Here is a 27,015-nt window from a genome sequence, read left to right on the forward strand (position 1 = left end):
TGTGGAGGTTTTAACTTAAGTATACACTCCGTCCTACAATGCAGTCAATTTTGAAGATCCATGGGTTCACAGAAAATATGCCCACCCATTACCCATATATTGTCTGGAGCTAGATTTTTTGCAGTTGCATCGGGTCTCTTGTTGACGTGGTACTTAATACACAACGGTAGTCCATTACTACATATTTAATCTATGTATATTTGTTGTCCATTATGAGTTTCAGTTTGGTGCTTAAACTATGTAGCTTAGGTGTCAACATGACAATTATGTAGTAGTAGTAGTAGTGTAGTACATTAGTAATACTAGATAATAATGGGTCCATTGCTCTTCGTATGGGTTGGAAAGGGCCTAGTCGGATTTTGTTGACTTGCATAGGTTGTTTCAACTTTTGTAAATAGCCGATGAAGTAAATGCCGAAATATGATTTCAAAAACTTTGTTATTAAATTAATATTGACTTTCTAAATAACATAGTTAGGGAGGTTTTAAGAATTAATTATAGTTTCGGTTACTTACAATCTCTCGGATCCATTTTCCTTCTCCTTTTTTTGGGGGGGATTGGACCTATTTGACCCCTTGGGGATAAACCACGATCTAAATAGTATATTGTTAGACATTAGCCGGATTGCGAAAAATGAGCAGAACGGGTTGCGTTTAGTTAGCCAAAATGGTTTTGATTGGGTTGACCAACAAGCAATTCAAGGATATTCTAAAAAATCATTAAAGGGTAAACTATGAATTTAAAATATAAGTGTGGTTTACATATGAAGTTTCAGCTCTAACTAAATGTTTTTATCTCCAGACTTCCAAACAACCAAAATGATAGAGTATAAACCGCATTAGCATAGAGGTGCTTCATTATATGATGGGTAGGGTATAATCAAATGGTTAAACCACATGAGCATGAAGGTGCTTCATCATATAATGAGTGGGTTGAAATCTATCAACTTTGTTGTTTAGAATTCTCAAAATTAAACTTGGTTAATTACTCATATAATGAATACAAGCGCATGTTCTGAATTAAATTTTTCTTGATAAAATAGCTTCCACAATTCCAACATGGTTTTAAATTTACACAAACAAGAAATGCATTATATAATTGTATCCCATACGACTTAGCAAATTTTCAAGATTAATTGGCCCGTTAAAAGTCCAAGTATGCTTTCTCATGTTTTGATCGGATAGAAAATGAAAGGATCTTTTGTGGACCTCCAATACCTGAGAAAAGAATGCAGAAGTTGCAGCCAAGGGTGTGAAGCTTATAAAATGGTGATCATTAATCTAATTTCTTTAGACTATTACGAAATTCAAAGTTTGGTGCTATTTTTTAGATTATTCATCCATGTGCTTATTGACTGATATTATTCTTTTTTACTATAATGGGATTTGCAGCCGAGCCACCTCTGCCAGTTACCTTGAAACTGTGTTTGCTTTCCATTAAGTTTGCTTTCCTGATTAACAAAAGCGACTGATCCAAAATCTATCCAATATCATGTTAGCCATTACGTAGATTTTGTTGTTTCGGATGATGTATATTTATTATTGTGAAAAATTAGTGTTTTACACATTGCAAAGCTAATATTATGTACTAATAAAAGTATTGTTTGTTTCTTAAACACACTGGAAAAAAAATTCAATGTGCTCTACTGTTGCTTTGTTTTGTCTCGATTCCAAAATAGTCTTACAGTAGAATAGGTGAGTCGGTAAAACCCAAATATTTCCCTCTAATTGACCATATGGGTCTGGTTGGGGAATTTTTAGTGATAATGTTTGGGTGTATACAAATCCAAGCTTTACTTTACTTATATATCTTTTTGTTATATTTTTGACATATGTTAACGATTGTGGTTAAGGAATCAGGCAATTCCATGGAAATAGGTGATTCCATGGAAATAGCTAGTACTTGGATACCTCTGACTCCACTATAGCCTATTTCCACTAGATTTGGATATAGCCATGAGTCGGCATTGATTTCTGAAAAGGGGACTAAAAGAATTATAGATGAGGTGTCTCCGTTTATAGAGTTATTTGATTCTAATTTTGGAAAAGAGTTGAATGAATGTGAGTGATAAGTTGGCCTCTAGCATTTTTGACTAGATTAGAGCGGATTTTTGTGTGGCTGAATCTGAAAAAACAACATCGGGTCAGGGTAAGCCGTGTTTACTCTTATAGTTGGCATATTCCTATTCTTTGACTATTGAGTCTCAAAATGCAGAACCTTTTCTAGCACATAATTCTTTCTACTTGTAATATTTAATATCAATGATCTATTGTAAGTCCACCTAACAAGATGTACAAGAGATCAAGATATAACAAGATATAAGGTTAGACAATAATAATTACAAGTTATATCAAGAAACCCGACTGGCAAGTAAATCGAAACTAGATGGACTAGTTAGAATTACGATCCAGATAATGGATAAGAATAATAAAGTACGATTGCTTTGAAACTATATAAATTACTAATATAATCAAGTATTATCACAATGAGTCGAGATGTATTTTTCAATGTATTTTATTTATTGCTATAAACAAAATACAAGAGTTGTTGCGGAACAAAGATAATCACACTTGTGAAAGTATCTAAACAACCCCAGAAATACAAATGATCTATGCGACAAGGAATTACTCGTAAGAATACTTAGAGTAATATCACACGTTGCAATTGCCAAAGTTCCAAGCATTTTGCAAGTGTGAGAAGTCTTATATTTATAGGCAAACATGTCTTGATGACATGGCAATATGCCGTACAAAATATGGTTGGATGCATTTATGGATTTGTGGGACAAATCGATAACATGCTTGTTTAAGGTAAAGTATGTAAATTCTTTGATGTGACTTGTCATACTTTATTCCCAACCTTTTGCTAAAACTTTCCCAATCCCAGGTTGAGAGTAATAAACCAGGTAAAGGTAGTTAAAGCTGCAAAAAGACGTTCCTCGTAATCAGTGAAAAAGTGTTGTAAGTACTTTTTCACTGAGCCTCTTCAGATTCAAATTCAGGTAAGATCTTCTCTGAGCTCTGCTTCTGAGATGATCTTCTTCTTCAGTCTTCAGTCTTTGACTTCAGACTGAACGTCTTCAGTATAGGTTGATTTTGAATCTGATGTAAAGCTTCAGTGAGCTTTATTCTGAATGACTTCAGAATCCTAAGCAAGCTTTCTTCACTGAGCCTCAACTATTTGAACAAATCATACTTAGTTGATTTTCGACCTAACAAATTTCCCCTATTTGTTCTAAATAGTTCATGTATTTTAGACTTCTATCTATACATGTATGTAAGTCTAAAAATACAAGTTTTTGTTTAAGTTGTAAAAATATTTCTAAGGACATCTCATAGATCATGATGCCTTAAGAAAAACTTTCTTGTTTTTTTTCTAACTTAAACTATTTCCTAATAATATGATGTAACTTGTAACTATATAGAAGATACTGAGATGATTGTTCAGTTACAAGTACATAAATAAAATGAAAAATATTTACAAGTACAAGTATTTACAAAGAGATACAACTACTTCTTCGCAGGCCTTGAGCCAGAAGGTGCTTCAGTAGCCTCTCTTTGGAGAGCTGATCTTCCCAAATAGTCTTTCCTCCATCTCAACTTTGGCCTTCATTTTCTGTTGGATCTTCAGCATCCAGGCGCCATTCAGATGAGACTTTGGTTTTCCTTTTAGAGCATTGATCATCTCTTGTGCTCAGAATACCCAAACTTATGCACCGAAACCTGCTCATATTCTTCTTCAGCTCTACCTTCTCTTTTCACAGTCAGATTGAATAGTTTTAGACCATCTTATTTCAGAATTTGCACATCAAGGATCTTTGCAGGATGACACCTGTGTTTCATATAGTAATTATACTGATCCTTTTCATGTTTATCCTTTACCTGAGCAACTTCTTTAGAAATAGGTATGAATGTAGAGAGGTCAACTTCTCAAGCATGCTTTCTTGTTGTCCTTGGGCCAGTAAGTTTGGGCTTCTGAGGTGGCCTGCAGATTTCCTTCTCAGCCTTCAGAACATTGGACATAATTTCCTTCTTTTTGATCTCCATCTCTTTCTTCCTATTCTTTACCAGATCTTCAATAGATATCTTGAAAGTGAGATGGTCCAGCTTTTGTTCTAAGGGAGAATACTTCATCCCATATTCATATTCGGCCATTTCCACCAAGGCCTTCTTCACTCTTGCATCATGCTTGATCTTCTGATATCTTTCATTTGTGGGCAAGAGCTGCAGCATCTACCAGATCAATGGTACCCATTGTCAAGTGTTGGGCCCTTTCTCTTTCTTTGGTTTCTCTCCACATAATGAATTGGTTGGAGACTTGTCTTTGAAGGGCTTCCAACTTTTTCTGGTCAGCATCTAAATCTGGCAATGGATAACCATGTTCATCCACATTTTCTCCAACAACAAAACCAGAGTCCTTGGTCTCCTTTTTCTTTGGTTCCTCAACCATCTTAGCTTTGCCTTTGTCTTTCCTAGCTTGTTCATATGGTTGGGGTTCAGATTGTTTCCTCAGTTGTTCCCCCTCAGATCCAGATTGCCTCTTGGTTGCTTCTATTAATTCTTGAGAGCTGGCTAGCAAACAATTGGCACATCACTTCTCCCTTTGGGAATCTCCGCAGGCATCCTAGCATATAAATCAATGGCCTTCTGCATGCCCTGCAGAGGTTCCCAATTTTGCTGGGTAATGCTATCAGAATACCCTTAGACATAGTGGCAAACTGAGCTCTTAATCTGAATGTAGAGTTCAGGTTCAGCTTCTCATGCTCCAGGACTTCCTTCAGCAATCCCTTTTCTTCATCAGATAACGCACCAGAGGAGGAGGAGTAACAACTTCAGGAGCTTTCTTGAGCAGGGCCAGGATTTCATCCAGTTGCTTTGACTGGTTCTGAACTTGTTGATCAAGAGTTGACATAATTTTCTTCATTTCACTAACAGCTTTGTCAACCTTGTAATTTGTTGCTTTGGAGACTTCAGAAACCATCAACCTGACCCTCTCTTCAACCTTTTCTGCCACCGATACTGAAATCTGAGAGATAAGATCTTCAAAGAATATGGATTTCAGTGTCTCAGAAACCTTTCCACCAACAGAGGCACCAAGGGACTCTTCATCAACATTAGGCTTCTTAACTAACTCACCAACTTCTTTTTCAAGTGCCAAGAAAGAGTTTTGTATCATAAGTATCCAGGATTGCAGATTCGCAACAATTGAACTCTGCACATCCCTCTTGGTCAACTTGAATGCTTCACCAATTGCCCTACTCAAACCATTACATGATGACACCAATTCATGTAACTTCCAACCACCAAGCTCTCATTAACTACAATCCTTGTAAATTCAGGACGCAGTTTTAATAAACCCTTTGGAGATCCTGAGGAATCTTTTGGGAGATCCTCAGGTTGGTCAATGGAAGATGAAGGTGGCAGGGTAGAACTTGTTTTGGGTTTAAACAAGTGTAACAAATTGCCACTAGATCGACTTGTGGGTCTCACATTCTTTTGTGACCCGCCCAGTGATCTTTCTGAGCCAGCCGGTCGTGCTGCGTCAGTTTTAACATTGTTACCAAGTACCTAAAGCATTGCAGGGGACAGTTCAGGTTCGTCCTCAGACTCAGTCAGCTTCGAGAGATCTTTGCAAAGAAAGCATACACTCAAAAATCTAGGGAAGGCAATATGAATGCTCCTCTTCCCCTTCAACTTAGTCAACAGCTGAGCAAACAGCATCTCAGCAAAGTCCACCTTCATCCCATGCCAAAGATAATAGCCCATCTCAACTTGGATCAACGAAATTTGATCCAGTCCTCCACTATTCCCTCCAAGACACTCCACAATTTGCGTCCAGAAATATCTCCAGCACCCCTTGAAACCAACAATAAAGATGTGGCCAGATGTCTTCAAGTTGCCATCATCATCAAGAATCTGGTTGTGGCCGGTAGCAAGCAAAACTTCTCTGAAATTAACCCCTTTTTGTCTTTTCGTATATGGGGTGTTGGGAGGCAAATACTTTAACCTGAGTGCCTCCCTGAAACCATCAAGCGTTAATACGCACTTCACCGTACCTTCCTTCAGCGTGAATGCTATCGACTTCTCATCCTTGGCAACTTTTGACGTATACCAAAATTCTAACAAATAAAGATGATATAAACGCTCTGGATCAGCAGTTAGAGCGTAGGAGATGGGACAGCATTGAAGAAACGCGTTTATTCTGCCCATTAGCCCTTCAGATTTGGCATTTAAGGCTGCCTTAAAGTTGTTCATATTGAACCGAATGGTTTGGATTCAAAATCCTTTGGCCACTGAGAACTTGGCTTTATTGCAGATTTGGGTGGTGAGTATTCAAAAGCGATAAGAGTTTTGGGTTCTTTGACAGTCGATGATGTAGCCATTGAATATAAGATAGAATGAAAGAAAGAAAGAAGATGAAAATGTGTTTAGGAAAATTAGGTTTGAAGTTATGAAGAAAATGAAAAGAATGTTGAATGTTTGAGAGAATGAGAGAGAGATATGATTGGGAGTAAATGAAAAATCAAATAAATGATGGAATGATTTTGGAAAAAGGTTTTATATTTTCAGAGGAATACAAAAGGATTTTCCGCTGAAAATAAATAAAAGAATTTTGAAATTCAAACCCAATAAAATATAATGATATTTATTGAAAGTAATTTTGATCGGGTTTGAAGTCCGAAATAATTTTTTGGTGACACGTCCGCATTTAATGCAACAACGGCCATGACCCACTTTTTCGAGAAAAATTCAACCATTTTTAATGCAAAAGCAATGATCATTTCTCTTTACGGCGCAAGTGGTATGACACATCAGCAAAAAGGTATCCTGGAACAGTAAAAATCACGTGTCCACTTGCCAGCTAGGTATCCATTGTATAATAAAATGTTTAGATGAACTTCAGATTGAATAATTTAAGGTTCTGAGAAAGGTTAAGGAAGTGCAATCTGAACCTTCTCATATTCTAGAAATTCTGAAGTCCTTCAGTTTCTGAAACATTTCAGACAAAGTATTTTCTGAGGCAAAAATTCCCCCTCAGAAAAATTTCTTTTTCTTGTAAAACATTTTTGTCTATTCCCCTTGAATTGCTACATAGGATTTAGCATTCCTAACTCACTGATGAGATGTTTGAAAGTTTTGACATCTAAAAGTTTTGTAAACACATCAGCCAGTTGTTTATCAGTGGGAATAAAATGTATTTCAATATCACCTTTTAAAATATGATCACGAATGAAATGGTACCTGAGATCAATATGCTTGGTTTTAGAGTGCATGACAGGATTATGAGATATTGCAATGGCACTTGTGTTATCACAAAATATTGGTGTTCTTGTATACTTAACACCATAATCAGTTAGTTGATTCTTCATCCATAAAATCTGAGCACAAAAACTTGTTGCAGAAATGTATTCAGCCTCAGCAGTTGATAATGATACTGCAGTCTGCTTCTTGCTTGTCCAACTAACTAATTTGCCACCAAGAAAATGACACCCACCTATGGTGCTTTTCCTATCTATCTTACAACCTGCATGATCAGAATCTGAATAGCCCATGAGATCTAGACTTGAGCCTTGGGATACCAAAGACCTAGTCTGGGGACACCTTTCAGGTATCGAAAGATTCTTTTTACTGCATTCTGGTGTGCTTCTCTGGGATCAGATTGAAATCGTGCACAAAGACATGTTGCAAACATTATGTCTGGTCTACTTGCAGTTAAGTACATTAATGATCCCACCATACCACGATACTTTGTGGGATCGACAGGTTTTCCATTAGGATCTGAGTCCAATGTTAATAGTGCAGAAACTGGAGTATCTTTAGATGAGACTGAATCAAATTGATATTTCTTTAATAAATTTTTGACATATTTTTCTTGATTAATAAAAACACCATCACTGGTTTGTTTCACTTGAAGACCCAGAAAATATGTCAATTCACCCATCATACTCATTTCATACTCAGAAGACATAACTTTTGAAAACTTGTCACACAATTTTTCATTTGTAGACCCAAACACAATATCATCAACATATACTTGTACAAGTAAGATATCACTTTTCTCATGCAAGATAATAAAGTGTTATCTATAGCGCCTCTACGAAAACCATTATCTAAAAGATGTCGAGTTAGGGTATCATATCAGGCTCTAGGTGCTTGTCTCAGACCATACAATGCTTTGTTCAGTCGATACACCCAGTGAGGTTTTTCTTTGCTTTACAACCCTGGTGGCTGATACACATACACAACTTCTTCTAGCTCTCCATTCAGGAATGCACTTTTGACATCCCTTTGGTAGACTTTGAACTCATGATGAGCTGCAAATGCTAAGAATATTCTGATAGCTTCAAGTCTGGCCACTGGTGCAAAAGTCTCATCAAAATCAACTCCTTCTTCTTGTACATAGCCCTTTGCAACAAGTCTGGCCTTGTTTCTGATTACACGACCATCTTCATCTACCTTGTTTCGAAAGACCCATCTTATCCCAATTGGTTCTTTCTTCAGATTGGGGGGACATGGAACAAGCTCCCAAACATTGTTCCTTTCAAATTGGTTGAGCTCTTTTTGCATGGCTTCAACCCAACTTGGATCTTTTAAAGCCTCGTCAACCTTCTTTGGTTCTATCAGTGACAAGAAGCTGACATATAAGCATTGATCGCTTGTGGCTCTTCTGGTCTGAACCCTTCTACTTGGATCTCCAATCACTTGATCAATTGGATGTGAGCGGTCCATTTAGAGTAATGACCAGGATGAATAATAATATCAGTGCAAGAACTCCTCTGTTCTACTTCAGGAGATGGATCAGAATAAACTATTTCGGTTTCATTATCTTCATCATCTTGTAAATCATGATTTGCATCATGAAATTCTTCGTTCTGAGGTATTTCAGGGGATACTGATATCTGAGGAGCAGCACGCACATCTGATCCAATAGTCAATTCAGTAGGTAGTTTGAATGTGACTGAAGGATAAAATGGAATGTTACTTTGCTGATTTGTAGTTGGTTCTGAACTGGATTGAACAGAAACATGTTCAGGTGACTGATCAGATTTGTCATTTAGATCAGAATCACCGAAACTGAAAGGACTTTCTGAAGGTGGTTCAGAGACTGGTTTATTAAAGATTGCAGAATTTGATTCATCAAGGGTAACATGAATTGACTCATCAACCTTTTTCAAGTCTTTTGTTATAGACTCTAAAGGCCTTGCGAATTGTTGAAAAACCTAGGAAGTAACCTTCATCAGCTTTGGCATCAAATTTGCCCAATTTACTGGAATCATTCAAAATATATACTGGACATCCAAAAACATGAAAATATCCAATATTAGGCTTTCTATTTCTGAGTACTTCATAGGCAGTCTTCTTATGTCTTTTGACATAAATGGAACGATTCTGGGTGTAGCAAGCAGTTGCAATAGCTTCTGCCCAAAAACATTTTAGAAGACCTGATTCATTCAACATACTTCTGGCAGCTTCTATCAGCGTTCGATTCTTTCTTTCTACAACACCATTTTGCTCTGGAGTATGTGCTGAAGAGAAATTCTAAGATATCCCAGTGTCAGTGCAGAAGGTTTCCAGAGTGGAGTTTCTGAATTCAGTGCCATTGTCACTTCTGAGCTGACGTACTTTTCGCTTGTGCTTGAGTTCAATTTGTTTGATGAGGGCAATTATTTCAGCAGCAGCTTCACTTTTGTTTCTGAGGAAGATTACCCAACAATATCTTGAATATTCATCGACTACAACTAAAGTGTACTTCTTCCCCGCTCTTGTCTGAATATTCACAGGACCAAAGAGATCCATATGTAACATATGAAGTGGTTCAGTGATGCTGAAATTTTGCTTGGTCTTTAAGGATGCTCTCTTCTTCTTTCCCATTTCACACCCCGGACATGGCTTGTCTTTGTTGAAAGACATGGCTGGTATCCCATCAGCAAGTTGTTTTCTTGACAACTTATTTATATTTTTGAAATTGAGATGGGATAACCTTTTGTGCCACAACCAGTTGGTGTCCTCATCAGCCTTTGTATAGAAACATTGTTCAGAAGTAGCACTGTTCATGTCTACTACATAAATGTTTCCTTTTCTGGGAGCAATCATTACTACCTTCCAATCTCTGTTGAATATGGTGCCATGTGAAATATCAAATAAAACCTTGAAGCCATCATCACAAAGTTGGCTGACACTGATCAGGTTATATTTCAAACCATTCACATATGTAACTTTTGTGAATTTGACCTGACCGTTATTCACAACACCATATCCTTCAGTCTGTCCATGATCGTCATTACCAAAAGTTATTGAGGGCCCCTCTTGCACCCTATATTCCTCTAGCAGGGATTTGTGACCAATCATGGTTCTGCCAGCAGCACTGTCAAGAAACCAAGTGTTCTTTTTGCAGTCACCCTGCACATACACAAAGATTAGTTCTTTTTGGGAACCCATCTTTTGATGGGTTCACTGGACTTTCCCTGAACAGCCTCAGATTTCTTTGGTATATGAGGAACAGATGGATCAAAGGGAATTTCAGTCATAATTTCAGATGACACAAAAACAGTTGGTTTAACGACTTCAGAAACCTTTTTCTTCTCAGATTTTTGCTTTTCTTGTTTAATTTTCTTTGAAAAAGGTTTCGGGTTTTGTTTGGAATTTTGGGTTGTGCTTTCAACATTTTTTAATCGTGCATTATAGCTCTGCACTTGCCTAGCTAAATTTTGAAATTGACTTTCAATTCTTAACAAAATAGACTCTTGATTAGACACCTGAGCTCTACCAGAATCTGAGGTAGAAGGCTCAGCAGGGATGACATTCTTCTTCTTTTTCTGGTTCTTGGGAACCTGATTTGAAGACTGAGCGGAAGGCTTCTTGGATTTAGCTTTCTTGTCAGAAGCACTGATCTGACATGCTTCAGATTTGCCCTCAGGTTGTTCCTAAGCTTGATCAGTTATCAGTTTTAATTTTCCAAGATCTTTAAAAACAATTTCTGGTCTCATTTCTTTTGGAAGAGCATCCAGATCAGTTATTACAGAAGCAAGATGAAGATCACCAGTGCCATAGGCGATTCTTTGGTTTTCAAAAGTTTTCTTAATGGCAGCTTCAGGAAAAGGTGACTTCATCCAAGATTTAATTTTTTTGTTCTTTTTCTAAAATGATTTTCAGCTCTTCCTTTTCCAATTCAAGTTTAGAAACCATTGACTGATAACTTTTCAAGGCCAACTGAACATCTTTTAGTTCTTTCAATTTGGCCTGACTGGCGTTCAGTTCAGCAGAGTTTATTTCAAAATTTTTAATGCTTTCTGAACGCACAGTCTCAACATATGATATGTCGGCCTCAATTCGAACTAAAAGATCCAGTTTTAGTCCTTCATCATTCTCAAAACCAAACTCACTAACCTTTTTCATCATAATATCCACCCAACGACCAGATTCCACATCAGACTTAACAACATGACTAGGATCTTCACGAGCCATGAAACACATATCCCTTACTTCTTCTTCATCATCCGATGACACGTCAGAATCCTCCCATTTTTCAGTGTCTGCCACCATACAGCTATTCTTGTTGGATTCCTCTTGAGACATCATTGCCATGTGGGCTTTCAGCTTCTTGTACTTGGCTTTGTACCCATCATCTGGCTTCTAAAAGATAGAGTGGTTAGGGGCAGTGTGTGATGAGGAAGGTTGTGATGATCTGCATTCCTTCATAAAATGTCCTTTCTTTCCACATTTAAAACATTCAAGATTGGACTTATCAACAGTGTTGTTTGAGGAAAAATGTTTGCCATTTCTTTTGGATTTAAATTTAAAACGATTAAAGGTTTTGGCAATCATAGCAACCAATCATCATCATCATCCTCATCACATTCATGTGATGCATAATCAGAAATACCAACTTTCATTAGTTCAGCTACTATCTTCTTCACAGAGTCAGACTGATCACTCTCAGAAGATAGTAGGGCAGTATCTTGAGGTTCAGAATAATGAACCAGAGCTGACTTGGTAGATGAATGATTCTTTGCATCTTGCTCAACCACTACTCTTTCTGCTTTGTTTTCCTCAGTAAATCTGAACGCACCATACAAAGAGGCCAAAGTGTGGCTTTGAAGGGTGTTGCCTTGTCTTAACACCATGATCAAATTTTCCCATTTCGAAGGCAAAATATCACAAAATTTTTCAAGCAAAATTTCTGTCTTTAGTGACACCAAGAGCTTTTAATTGATTAACCAAATTTGTAAACCTAAGATATGTTTCAGTTAGAGATTCATTGGTAATGCAAAAAATGCTTCATATTTTTTATTCAAAGAAACTTTTCTTGTAGTGATAGTTTCCTTTGTTCCTTCAAACTGTGTTAGCAATTCTTCCCACATCAACTTAGAATTATCAAGTAAAACAAGAGTGGGTTTCAAACTTTCTGGGACAGCAAAGAGAATCATGTTTTGTAATTTGGAATCTAGGTCAGCCAAACGATGGTCTTCCTCTGACCAATGATCTTTCTCTTTGGGTGTTAACCTAGGAGTCCCATTTTGGTTAAAAACAACAGTTGATGCATTCATGGGAACATAAGGACCTTCTACAAGAATGGTGGTCAAGTGTCTTTCAACTCCAGCGATGTACTTGAGCATACATGCCTTCTAAGTAATAAATGTGTCACTATTTCCATTAAATTTAGGTACCAGATTATTTGGAAAGTGAACATGAACACTGGGTTGAACTGGTGGTGGAGGTGGAGGATTTTGATTCATATTGACATTTGGGTTAGGATTCGGTTGTTCGGTTCCAGACATCTTGTAGGATCAAAACAGGTATAACAATTTAATGATTTAACCTGGGAGGCTCTGATACCAAATGTAAGTCCACCTAAAAAGATGTACAAGAGATCAAGATATAAGGTTAGACAATAATAATCACAAGTTATATCAAGAAACCCGACTGACAAGTAAATCGAAACTAGATAAAACTAGTTAGAATTACGATCCAGATAATGGATAAGAATAATAAAGTACGATTGCTTTGAAACTATATAAATTACTAAATATAATCAAGTATTATGGCAATGAGTCGAGATGTATTTTTCAATGTATTTTATTTATTGCTATAAACAAAATACAAGAGTTGTTGCGGAACAAAGATAATCACACTTGTGAAAGTATCTAAACAACCCCAGAAATACAAATGATCTATGCGACAAGGAATTACTCGTAAGAATACTTAGAGTAATATCACACGTTGCAATTGCCAAAGTTCCAAGCATTTTTGCAAGTGTGAGAAGTCTTATATTATAGGCAAACATGTCTTGATGACATGGCAATATGCCGTACAAAATATGGTTGGATGCATTTATGGATTTGTGGGACAAATCGATAACATGCTTGTTTAAGGTAAAGTATGTAAGTTTCTTTGATGTGACTTGTCATACTTTATTCCCAACCTTTTGCTAAAACTTCCCAATCCCAGGTTGAGAGTAATAAACCGGGTAAAGGTAGTTAAAGCTGCAAAAAGACTTTCCTCGTAATCAGTGAAAAAGTGTTGTAAGTACTTTTTCACTGAGCCTCTTCAGATTCAAATTCAGGTAAGATCTTCTCTGAGCTCTGCTTTTGAGATGATCTTCTTCTTCAGTCTTCAGTCTTTGACTTCAGTCTGAACGTCTTCAGTATAAGTTGATTCTGAATCTGAACTGAAGCTTCGGTGAGCTTTATTCTGAATGACTTCAGAATCCTGAGCAAGCTTTCTTCACTGAGCCTCAACTATTTTGAACAATTATACTTAGTTGATTTTTGACCTAACATCTATTATGGTGACTGGTCATGTTGAAGATCGGAAGTATTTTGACTTCTCAAAGTAAAATACTTTTTATCGAGTGAGTATAAATTAGTTTTTGTTCTATAGATGACACAAGTCGTTTACAAGAGAAGGCAGTAAAAGTTTTTGTAGCTAGGTGTTGATGAGTCACTTGTGTCAATACCTTCGTAAATCTATATAAGTCAATTAGTCGAGCACAAACTTATCTATATGTTATAATTGTTTTTGACATTTCATACCTGATGTTATAATGAAGCCCAAAATCAATTTATATTTTGGATCCCCCATAGGTCATAGCCCACCTTATATTGAAAACATATAGGGATATCAAATATTAGATTTAATAGACAAATTAAGGTTTCACTAACGCCATTACTCTCTCTGCACCAAATAATTTCATCTTCATTTATTTTTTATTTCATATGATTTCAAAATCCTGATTTATTTTTATTTCAAAATCATGTCAATTTCTTTTGATGTCTTCGCTTTTATTATACAGAAAATATAATATAATCTATTCATTCTTTAATTTACTTATATTGTTGTTCGGGGTTCAGTAGATTTCATAGCGGAATATGTATAGTTGAAAAGATTTATATATATATATATATTAAATATTTTGTGTTTGATTTGATTTGATTGGTGTTGATCTATTTATGTATTTGTTATGCATTTGTGTGTAGGATGAACACAGGAAGTTGATATGGGAAGAGATGTCTTAATTGGAAATTTGGTGGAGAATGTAGCAGATGTCAAAGGGAGTCGCTGGTTAAGTTATTTCAGAACAGTTGGAGATTATTGACAGCGGTTGGGTGATGAATGAAGCAAGTTGGTGACAATGTTTCTGATAAAGAAAATTGTCATAAGGGAGCATCCAAAGGTTAGGTTTTGTCCTAAAATATAGTACTATCCCCTTCCCTTTAAACAAACAATTGGGTTTAGGGCCTAAGATGTATTTTGGTTGCTTCTTTGAAACCCGTGTCATTTCAGGTTGATCTTGAAATCGGCCTCAAAGAACTATTGTCACCCTAGAGAAGTAAACACCACCATTTTTAACTTTCGGTCTTAAATGTCACTTTATATAGAGCTCACGTGATAAACATAGTCTAACCTAAAGTATATCAGCCCGTCCTGCATTAAGTGTACAAACACTTATCCCTCATGGTTTGTGTGCTAATTCTGGTGGCCTTTATTCTGAAAGAACGATACACATTACAATTTAGACACGACATGTTTCCCACCGGTTTAAAACTGACATATCTTTACGGGTTTCGCATTATATCGGCCGATGGATGTTATATTTATCATGAAATGCACTATGGATATATGTATCACCTATCTCAAGGTAATTCTTGAAAACAATTTTAATAAATACTCAAACATTTTTATTTGGTTGTTCAGGTGCGGCATCCCGAACAAGGATTATATTACCAGCCCAAATACAAAAACCATCATGTGAACCATCCAGATCCCAACAACCGACTTATCGGAGAAGAAGTTTAAAAGATTATAGTCACCGCTAGTTAGTTGTTTATGCAACTGTTCCTGAGGATACTCGAACTGTAACATAAGAACTTCGACCTATTATTTATGGTCCTGGTTTGGTTCACATACTTGTTTGATTATTTGAACTTTGAAGCATCTACATCCTAACGATCGGCCAATTGGAAAAGATTAGAAGTTTATATATAGTCACACCTTACTAAATGTGTATGCAAGTGTCTTGACCCTGCTACATATAGTGATCCATCATTAACAGTATTGCTTTTATATATACAGGGATGAGTAGAATCTATATATATATATATATAGAAAAAGAAATATAAGGTTGTCCGACACCTAAGCTTAGGCGTAGAACCCCTCACATAATAATATTTTATTATTTCTTGTTTAATGAATAAATGCATGGGCCCCCATGATTTTTATGGATTAAAAAAACAATATGTGAGTGTTCCACACCTAAACTTAGATACCCGACAGCCTTATATTCCCATCCCCCTATATATATATATATATATATGAAATACTAGATAATTCTCATGTTTGACACTCACTATTTAGATGGAATCTCAAAAACATATATCGTTTTTACTTGGTCGTGGGACTGCACTCTAGTCTTTTATAAAATTGGCCAAAAGCATGACAAGGCCAATACACTCTTGGTGATAAAAGACGTCCAACCATCATGCTTAAAGCGATTACATCTTATGATATATGGATATGGCATGCATATTTTGGCACCGTAGGATCAAACAACGACATAAACGTCATCAATTAGTCGAATCTATTTAGTTTTTTTTTTAAATAGAATTTCTCGCTTTAATTGCAAATTTCTAAATTCTTACATATTTATTAAATATAGGGAAATAACTGAGGTTAAGGCTCCCCATACTTCATTTACCGTGAACAGGACCGAGTATAAGAAGGCGTATTGCCTTGCTGACGGCATTTATCCAGAGTGGTCCAAGCTTGTGAAATCCTTCACATGCCCACAAGACGAGAAAAGGAAATATTTAAGAAGTACCAAGAAAGTTGTCGAAAAGATGTTGAGCGGACATTCGGAGTCTTTCAAGGTCGTTGGGAGATACTTTAGGCACTGGCAAAAGCCATGAGCGTTAATAAGATTCGGCGAACCATGTATGCGTATGTTATATTGCATAACATGATTGTTGATGATTCACGAAATGCCATAACCTCTTTTGAAGAGGATTCGTTAATCAACCACGTAACTTACCATGAGGAACTTTCGAGGAGAGGCTAAAGCTTATTGCATTTAATTCATTTTTAGGATTGTTTTATTTTTTAAATGCATTGTAATGATTTTTTTTAATGTGTTGTACTAGTTTTTATTTAAAAAATGGTATTTTTAGGATTTAATATAATATTATGTATTTATTTTAATAACTATATTTGTGGTTTTATTTATTTAAAAGTTTGAAAATAATTATGTTGGAATGTATTGGAATGTATTGGTGTGAATTGGGGAAAATGTATTGTAAAGAGGTTTTTTTGATGTAACGCTGATGTGGTAGTGTATTGGAATGTATCGGAGACGCCCATTAGGAGTACTCTTTACAACTATTAAAATTTATAAAACTTGAATTATTAAAAGTTATGTTTTAATAAAATAAGATAGTTATATAAATGAGAAATATTGACTAAATGTTTACAAAAAGTTTTAATTATTATTTATGTCATAACATACGTTAATAAATTCACATAGATATGCTAAGCTCTATGTAATTTAACGAATGCTCGAAAGTGTATTTTTGAATATTTCACAAAGTCAAAGAAATTAACGAGACAGAAAATTAAAAGTGAAGGTTAAACACTAATGGGGTTGGTGACCCGTTGGTAAGGTATTTGACCTTGGAAAAATCCACAAGGGTTTGAGTCCAACTTTCCATATTTATGAGGTGGATTAATATGTGTTTTTTGAGAGTCCTGGTTTCAGGTTTAAGAATGGGATTAAAATAAAATGCCATTAAAAAAAACAAGTGAAGGTAACAATGCATATAAAGTTATAATAAAGTTTTAATTAAAATTTAAAAGAAAATTTAAAAATTTACAACCTTTTAAGATTATTTTGAGATTAAAAAAGGTGTGATTAATTTGTAAATTTATTTATTGTTCCAATTTAGTTGGGTTATACGAGTATATTTTAATTGGCTTCTTTTAGGATTTCTTTTAGACTAAGAAAAAAATATACCTCGAACTGATTACCGCCAACCCCACCAATATGTCGTAGACTCTTTAGGAATTGGAGGTCGAGCATGTCAAGTATTAGAAAAGTGGTTATGTATGGTGTTGTAGATGACTATGGGGGAGTTTGGTAATTTTTCCAGTGGCTGGACGGTGGTGGTCAGGCGGTGGTAGTGGTGGCCAGCCGCATTTCTTAAGAAGGAGAGTGTGTGTGGGAGATATTGGAAGGGAGAAAGAAAAAGGGAACTATAAAGATAGAGATAGATTGCACGTTATATGTACACGTAAGGTTTGTTTTTTGAGTTGGCAAGTTACTTAACAAAGGTCTAACGTTAGTTTTTAAAGATATTACCTATATTGAGAAATTTTCGAAAATAAAATCCTTTTAATAAACGAAAACTAAATAGGTTCCCTTATTAATAAATTTGAGAAAACATATCACTTTTTTAAGGATTTTTCCCTTAATTAAAAGGTTTTATGAAAATTTAATTTGTCACTCAAACCGGGTCCGTCAGCCGACCCATTTTATGTTATCCGGTTAATGAAATCCCAACATATCTGCCATACGAAAGTTGGCGTATGACAAATGTCCAGACTCACTTGTTGAAGATCTGTAAATAAGGGAGGAAACAACTAGATTGTGCTTAGAAGATTTTTGCAAGTGTGTTTTTGAGCTTTATGCAGCCGAGTATTTGTGAACACCCACGCTTGATGACATACAACTTTTGCTAAGCGAGCACGAAGAACTTCATGGGTTTTCGGGGATGTTAAGAAGCATCGATTGTATGCATTGGTGATGGAAAAATTGGCCAAAAGCATGACAAGGGCAATACACTCATGCTGATAAAGGACGTCCAACCATCATGTTTAAAGCGGTTACATCTTATGATTTATGGATATGGCATGCATATTTTGGCACCGCATGATCAAACAACAACATAAACGTCATCAATTAGTCGAATCTATTTAACTAATCACAACTAATTTAAAATTTTAAGCATTTTATTTCTACTTTTTTTCTTCTTTAGTAAAATCTTTTTTTTTAAATATAATAAAAGGTAGTTTCTCAAAAAACTTATTAACCAAGCACAACTTTCGACTTTTTAAAGTTAACTTTTGTTTTCAATTTTGACTTTAAATTATTATTTTTTTGTTTAATCACAAAAATTTACACTTTTTATCCATTAATCTAACTTTATATTATAAAGCAGATTTACTCTAAATTTTCAACATTTAACTTAAATTTTCAATATTAATTTTAAATACTTTCTCAAAATGCCCCTTCTATCTATTCTATATTTACCCAAAATAACTATAATACTCTTTCTCTCTCCTCAAATTTCAACCAATCATTTTTTTTTCTCTCATCCATAAATCATTTATTTCTCCAATTAATTCAAAATCTTTTATCTCAAAAACCGTACATCGATAAATTTTAAAAATTGTATGAGTGTTCTTAAAATTTCATGCTTTTTCATTAGAGATGTCATTCGATATACTTTCAACGAGTTTTTAAATCCGAGGACGGAGCCCGTACGGCTAAGGCATTTGACTATCATACTATATGACATATCAACTCCTATGACCTATCACACTCTATAACCTTTCTATCACCGCCGCAACGTGCGTATACTTACTCTCGTCCAATATAATAGATTAAAAAAAATATATTTAATAGAATAATAGCTAATATATATTTAAATAGAATAATAGTTATTATACATCTTAGTTATACGTTCTATCATATAAATATAAAATTAATTACTAAAAAATAAATAATAATTTAGTGTAAATATATTAAAAATTTAAAAGTCATTGTGCTAATTATATATATATATATATATATATATATATTTGAACAGATTAGTACTCCGTATTAAATATACCAAATCTAATTCTACTTCTAAAAGTACTCCAAACCTTATGTCAAAGTTTGACCTTATGTCAAAGTTTGAACCTTAATCTTTCTCTAAAGATAAATCTTTATAAAATGGACTAACAAAGTCTGATAAATATATATTTCTAAATATATTTAAATAAAAATATATTTAATAAAATAATAGCTAATATATATTTAAATAGAATAATAGTTATTATACATCTTAGTTATACGTTCTATCATATAAATATAAAATTAATTACTAAAAAATAAATAATAATTTAATGTAAATATAATAAAATTTTAAAAGTCATTGCACTAATTATATATATATATATATATATTTGAACAGATTAGTTCTCCGTATTAAATATACCAAATCTAATTCTACTTCTAAAATTACTCCAAACCTTATGTCAAAGTTTGAACGTTAATCTTTCTCTAAAGATAAATCTTTATAAAATGGACTAACAAAATCTGATAAATATATATTTTTAAATGAAGCTTTACAAAACAATCATATGTTACTTCATATAACTTATTTCACGACCTTTGTCATGAACATATTTTAAGTTTTCTTTCACGACTTTTGTCATTAACATAATTTAAGTTTTCTTTAGCGTATAATTATTATATACACCCGTATATTTATACGGGTCTTAAATCTAGTTGTTGAATATTTCACAAAGTCAAAGAGATAGTGACGAGACAAAAATTAAAAGTGAAGGTTAAACGCCAATTGGGTTAGTGACCTGTTGGTAAGGTATTTGACCTTGGGAGGATCTAGGAGGGTTTGATCCCACTTCCCATATTGATGGAGTGGATTAATAGGAGTTTTTTGAGGGTTCTGGTTTCTAAACATACGTATAATTTAAGAGTAGAAGTTGAATAGAATGTCATTAAAAAAAGAAAAAAACAAGCGAAGGTTAAACGATGCATATAAAGTTATAATAAATTTTTCATTTAAATAAAAAAAATTAAAAAATTTGCAACCTTTTAAGATTATTTTGAGATAAAAAAAAGGTGTGATTAATTTGTAAACTTATTTATCGTTCCAATTTAGTTGGGTAATAAATTTTAATTGGGCTTTTTTTAGGATTTCTTTTAGACTAAAAAAAAAAATATACCTGGAATTGATTACCAACACCCCCACCAATATGTTGTAGACTCTCTAGGGATTGGAGGTCGAGCATGTCAAGTATCGGAAAAGATGTAACATCTGTGTGGGTGGAAGTAGATGTAGTCACTGCTTCATCTTCATCATCTCTGCTAGAAACAATTTCTTCCATAACTTCACAATGCTTTATATCCACATGCTTTAAGTTGGAGAGCAATTTAAACATGTTGGGTGAAAACAAATATTCAATGCTTCGGCATCTATTTAAACTTATTTTTGTGAGGTTTTGGCATAAGGATTTTGGTGGTTGAAGAATGAAGAATTGTTTCCAATTGTATTTCCACACATGAATCAAATCTAAAACCTCAAGGGAGGGAAGTAGTTGATTATGATTGTTTTGAGAAGTCGACAATTCTCCACGACTTGCACTCTCTATGTCAAACACCACTTCTGTTTCTTCACCGTGTTTCAAAGTAAGTGTACGAAGTTGATGGAATGTACGTCTGACATGATTTGAGAATGCAATATCCCTGGTTATAGCGTTATTCTACACATATTTCCAACAACAAACGTAATATCAATTTTTATATATTTAGTTTCCTTATTTTGAATTTTTTTTTTTAAAACAAACATGAGAACTCCTAAATAGTATATTTGTTCATAGGTTTTTTTGTTCATTCACATGTAAAATAATATAAAAAAGTATGTCGTAAAAGAAACTTTTTTTAAAAACCTTCAAAATAGCCTTTTGTGAACTTATGAATGAATATATGTTCACGTTTTCGTTCACATGTTAACAAATGAGTATATATAAGGTTTTGAAAAAAACTTTCTTCTACAACATGTATTTTTATAAAGTTTCATATGTAAATGAATAAAAAAAAAACATATGATCCAATACATGCATAATTTAAGAGTTCTAAAGGTTCTAAAAAAATAGGTTCTTAAAATAAGTCTCCCCTAATTTTAGAAATTGATATATATATATATATATATCAATTTTTCTACTATAGATATACTTTTAGTGTCTTACTGAAAATGGAAAGACACTACATACCTGTTGCTCTGGGCTACTCTCAACTGATGATTTCTTGCCATAATCAATATCAATTTTTTGAAGCCCTTTCAAATTAAAGTCGGCGGTGATAGGCGTGAATACATTTCTAAAATTGACACAATTATCTATCTCTATACTTTCTACAGCTTCAAATCCACAGATATGGTGATTAACATTATAAGAGCTGTCTACATTCTCCAGACTCCACACGTGTCTTAGACTTTGTGAATCGCGTACGACAATGCTTACCAGGCTGCTACTTACTTCCCTCGTAATTTCAGGAACACATCCCACGTCAATATTGAATATTGTTTCAATGGAATCACAATATTTTACTGAAAGTTGTTTTAGATGATGTAGCAATCGCATTGGGTTTCTTGGAAACACATTCACCAGCCTATCACATTTTTCAACCTTAATCGTTTTCAACATGGAAAAACTAACGTTTTCATTACGAGTAACTTCACTTGACCATATCTTGCTCAACTTGTTCATTTGAAAAATCCGCAACGTCTCCAATCTAGGAATAGCAACCTGAAAAATAGCAGTTGTTAACTAGCTAGTTCATCTTTGGATAGCTTCAACCACACAAAATAATTAACACACAAAAGTTTAGTATAAATCATACTTACTTTTTCATTCAAGAAAGGTTGCATCGTGGAAGTATCACTCGACATAGATGATGATGCCAAATTATCGTCTGGAAAAATGCTTGTGATTTCCGGAAGGCCATCAAGTTGCAACTCCATGAGCTGAGGTAACTCAATTATATTGCCGGTATTGCACAAACCTGCTAGCTTTGGTAAGCCACGCAAAGATAGAAACTTTAAACTCGGAAGTTTGATTGGTTCCGATCCATTATTCTCATCTAGTATGAGTGTTTGCAAAGTATAACATGACCAGACTTCAAGATGCTCAAGCCTCGACAAAAATGAAGCAACACGACGTGTGAATAGGTACCTCAGTTGTGCACACTTCGAAATGTTAAGGACTCTTAACCTATGGAACGAAGAGCATTTAAAATCTTCAAGAACATCCATGTCGTCCACTTGCAAATGAAGCACAACTGTTTTCTCAAACAACGTATTGATTCTAGATTCCAAAAGTTCACCCTTGTTGGAGATCAACATCAATGTGTTTTCGTATGATGTTGTCTTTTCATCTTTCTTTTCTAAAAAGCTTCCTATGGAAATCTTGAATCTCTCAAGTTTGTTAAACGACATTCTCTTCGGATGAGTATTGTTTCCAAAGAGCTCGATTTCTATTGCGAAAAGGTTTCTTGAACGGTCAGCTAATTCATTGAAATTTCCATCTGTGAAGCTAATGGCCTTTTTATCAGCAACCCTCATATAAAGCTCTTCAAGCTTGACCAATTCTTTTAAGACGCCATCGTCAATATGAAGATTAACACAACCTGTCAAATCTAGTAGTTTGAGCTTCTTCAAATTTCCGATTGTGGATGGCAATTTTCGCATTCTACAGTGAGCAAAGCTAAGCACTTCTAGATTCAAAAGACTTCCAATAGAACGACAATCAAACATAAATGAACACTCATGCAGACAAAGTGTTCGAAGGTTGGTGGAGCATTGAGATGATGTGGGAAGCAATAAATACTCCATTTTTTCATATACTATAACTTGAAGCTTCTCCATTAACCCATAAAAGTTTTCGGGAAATCTTAGCGACTTATCTCCATGCGTTAGCTTCAAAAATGACGGGTTTTGATACATGAAGTCTCTTGGAAACTCTTTCATGCCCTTGCATGCTAGCGAAGTTATTTTGCAAGAGTCGGATGTATCATTTGCAGGCCACCATAACATATTACCATGCTCAGCTTTAGAATACATTTTTAAAACAAAAGAGCGCACGAGATCATGCATCTTGATGCTCCCAGCGTGATTACTTTCAATTAACAGGTTTGCATTAACAAGATGCTCAATGCAAGCATTCACCCTGTCTCTTGCCTCATTTATAGTATCTACTTCGTTAAATAGCTTCAAACCCCATCTGTACATCATCAACTCCTCTCTAGGAATATCAAAGTCTTCGGGATATAAACCACAAAGCAAAAAAATTGATTGAATCTCCTCGTCTTCAAGATTGTTGTAGCTGACTTGAAAAATTTCATTCAAGGTTTTGCCTATGTCATGGTGTTGTAACTTGGTAAGTGTATCTTTCCACATAGCGGTGCTTTTACCTCTAAGAGTGATTGCGATGGTTTTAATAGCAATGGGCAAACCCTGGCATCTTCTTACAATATTATCTCCTAACTTACGAAGATCAGGATCCAAAACTGCTTCACCTGAATCTTCTATAAATTTCCAGAAGAAATCTTGTGCTTCTGCTTCTTCCAAGACATTCACATTGAAAATTGAATTAGCCACAACACCCATGCTTGTGCAAACATCTCTGTTCCGTGATGTCAACAAGACTTTAAAGTCGACACCTTGATCTGGAAGAGGACTTAAACCAATATCCTTGAAATCAACCAACTGCCATACGTCATCAAGTATCACTAGGATCTTTTTGTTACCTCCTTCTGAATACTTCTTTAACCAATCCTGAAGCATAACAGCTCTTACTGGTACAGTTTTCTTTTCAAGATTTTTGTTGAGGCAATCAGCTATGGCATCCTGAATAGCAATGAGGTTTGGCTTTTCCCCTATAACCGCCTCAACAATAAGATCAAACATTCTCTTTTTCGTGACATTCGCTTTCAGCTTTTGCATCATTGTGGTCTTCCCAACTCCGCCCATCCCACACAAAGCTATCATGTGTGATTTGTGGCCTGGTTCTAGTGCTTTCTGTGCTTTCTCAAAGGTTTCCTCTCTGGATCCAAAGTCAGTGTGATCTGATGGTGAAGAGGAGGACGCCTTCATGGAATCAACTTCTCCAAAAATCATTGGCTGATTGGTCCACTCGATATTAGAGTGTTCTTTTAGGTGTTTAATTTCTTGAATAAGCCCGAAAGCTCTTTTCCCAACACCATGCCTAGTCTTGAAACTGAAACAACTGCCAACACTTATTTCTCCAAGGCTTTCCACTTTTGCATTGACCACTTGAACATCTTCCAACCAACCTTTGACCTGATCTGGAACCTTTAGTTTATTACGTTTGTTCTGATTCACGTGGTCTTCAACATCGATTCTTGTATTGTTCAACTCCCCCATATTTCTCTCCATCTCTGTGACATACTTTTTGCATGACGTCATGTACACTATGTGTTTTTTGACGTGAACCTTGAGAGTATCAACAACAGGTTGAAGAATGAGATTAACAAATTCCGTCATTGCTCGATGTTGTTTCTTCTTTTGACACCTACATATACAAAACAAACAAAATAACATATCATCAAAACCCAATTCACCATCTTATTAAAACTGTATATGAAATATATATGATCAACTATGAGTTGGACGGATTAAGTCTGCTCTGTCTTAAGAATTAATGATAACCCAATTCAATTTGTGTAGCCTAATATAGTAATAATAAAATACTCCTATATATTAGGTAGCTTCTCGATTTTATTTTGGAAAATGAACGTAAAAGGCCAGAGAAGGCTTTGAAATGGTTTGCAGATTTCTTGGCTGATTGATACTGGTTAGTTATCAATTTTTAGGTTCTCATATAAATCAACTTTCTGTATATCAATATATAATGCGAATCAAACTCAGGTGGAAAAATTACTTTTGAAGTGTTGTGTAAGTTTGATGTCAATAATTTAGATTTTTAAGGTATTTAACCTTTGGTGTATGACTGTGTGTAAATGATAAGTTTTACACATAAAATCATTTGTAATCAATTTGTAATAGCATTTTATAATCAAGTTTAGCCCATTAATGTTTTGTTTTTTTAATAATCAATTATTACAAGCCAAACAAGTTCGGATCGGAAGGAGATCATATGCACTCGTGTGCTTTCCTTTTGATCTTCTTAACAAAAGATTTATCTAAGTAATTAACAACAAGTTTAGTTTATAGTTTCCAAAAACACATACATCATTAGACGCAAATCAACTTATTCAATACAAAATTATTATGTGTCATACAAAACATGTATATATGATGATGATTGTAACAAGAAGCATTACCTTAAAACGTTGTTGCGTTGTTGAAGTCAAGCAAAAGTCAACATATTTGATCTCTTCTTTTCTTGTCTATGTAATGCGTGTGTGTGACTGTGAGTGAAATTTTAGTAAAGTGTGTAATACAAAGATGTGAATGGGGAGGTCCTATCTTTTCCTTTTTTGCTGTTATGTGGTGGTGGTGGTCCTATCAAATATTTGACATGGGTCTCATGTGTCGTTTGTTTTCTCTTTTGGTTAGTGGTGGGCCCCACATGTGTTTGTATTACATTTTGTCCTTGATCTTGCTTTCTCTCTATGCGTGATATATCATATACATGTATTATATATATGTAACTAGATTTTTATTCCGCGAGAAACCGCGGATCGATTTTAAAACAACGAAATTTTACACTAAAATATATTAGCTATATATATAATGTGAAAGTAGTGAAATAAGATTTGATATAAACCTAATAAAGTAAGAGTTATACATTAAATATTACATATAGTAACAAAAGATATTAAGCCGAGATTTATATAAGACATTAAGCGTATTAGTAGCAAAACATGTTTCCTGCTTGAATAAAATAAGCCATGACTTTGTTAGAGGTATATTCATCTTCACAGGCATTGAAGCACTTCTTTGTAGACCACATTTGTGGTTGTGTTCTTCACTTCCGACTATTCATCTTGTATTAGAATTTTCAATCATTTCCTACTTTTGACTCTCGAGACTGCTATACAATTGGCCATGACTAAAAACTGGTCGTGGAAGATGCAAACCAACGCGATCGAGTGATTGTCCTTGGATCTTGTTTATCGTCGTAGGATCTTGTTTATTGTCGTAGCAAAGCATACTAAAATAGGGAATTGCTTTCGACAAATCTTAACTGGAATTCTTTTATCCGATGGTGTCATCTTTAACCTTGAAATTAAAGTGAGTGCCAATGTTTGTTCCTGTGACAAAAATTACAGTTACAAACAAATTGTTTATAATTAACTTGGTAATACAAAATTAAGATCATTAAATGTAAAAAAAATTATTTGAAATATAGGCAATTATAGGTAATGTAAAACAGATTTATGAATCAAATAACGTGATAATTTAATTTTGAAATTTTTTATAGTTATAGTTTAGACACATTAATTTCTAGATTTGTTTTTTAGAACTACGGTTATAAATTAACTAATATTTGTATAACTTGACGATTTTTTTTTAATGAAAATCATGTTTTGGTTGTAATTAAGATTAACAATGTCTAATAAAATAAAAAAAACTATTGTAAAATCCATTACGTTTTCGCACATGCCATGCTAATTGGTAACTCCAAATATCAGGTCTAAAAACAACAACGAATAATTAACAAATAAATAGATTAGCAAAAGTTTTTAGTAAGACTT

General features: G+C 34.5%; 1 protein-coding gene across 1 annotated transcript; it reads right to left on the reverse strand.

Moving 5' to 3' along the window:
- LOC122594014 (probable disease resistance protein At4g27220) lies at positions 1–25,743 on the reverse strand. The gene is made up of 5 exons (XM_043766489.1): positions 25,639–25,743; positions 22,181–24,866; positions 21,549–22,082; positions 20,502–21,038; positions 1–33 (listed from the first exon to the last, which is right to left on the reverse strand). The coding sequence occupies exons 2-5, from the start codon at positions 24,836–24,838 to the stop codon at positions 16–18; spliced, it is 3,747 nt and encodes a 1,248-aa protein (XP_043622424.1). The 5' UTR covers positions 24,839–24,866; positions 25,639–25,743; the 3' UTR covers positions 1–15.
- Between the last annotated feature and the right edge of the window lie 1,272 nt (positions 25,744–27,015).

Source organism: Erigeron canadensis, chromosome 3 (assembly GCF_010389155.1).
Source record: "Erigeron canadensis isolate Cc75 chromosome 3, C_canadensis_v1, whole genome shotgun sequence".
NCBI classification, from domain to species: Eukaryota; Viridiplantae; Streptophyta; class Magnoliopsida; order Asterales; family Asteraceae; genus Erigeron; species Erigeron canadensis.

What these genes read in the sequence shown, in the direction of transcription:
- LOC122594014 (XM_043766489.1), bottom strand. Translation starts at nt 24,838, where the DNA reads ATGACGGAATTTGTTAATCTCATTCTTCAACCTGTTGTTGATACTCTC. An exon ending in AACCTTTCTTGAATGAAAAA is followed by an intron (nt 22,083 to 22,180) that starts GTAAGTATGATT and finishes GCTATTTTTCAG; the next exon opens with GTTGCTATTCCTAGATTGGA. An exon ending in AGAGTAGCCCAGAGCAACAG is followed by an intron (nt 21,039 to 21,548) that starts GTATGTAGTGTC and finishes AAATATGTGTAG; the next exon opens with AATAACGCTATAACCAGGGA.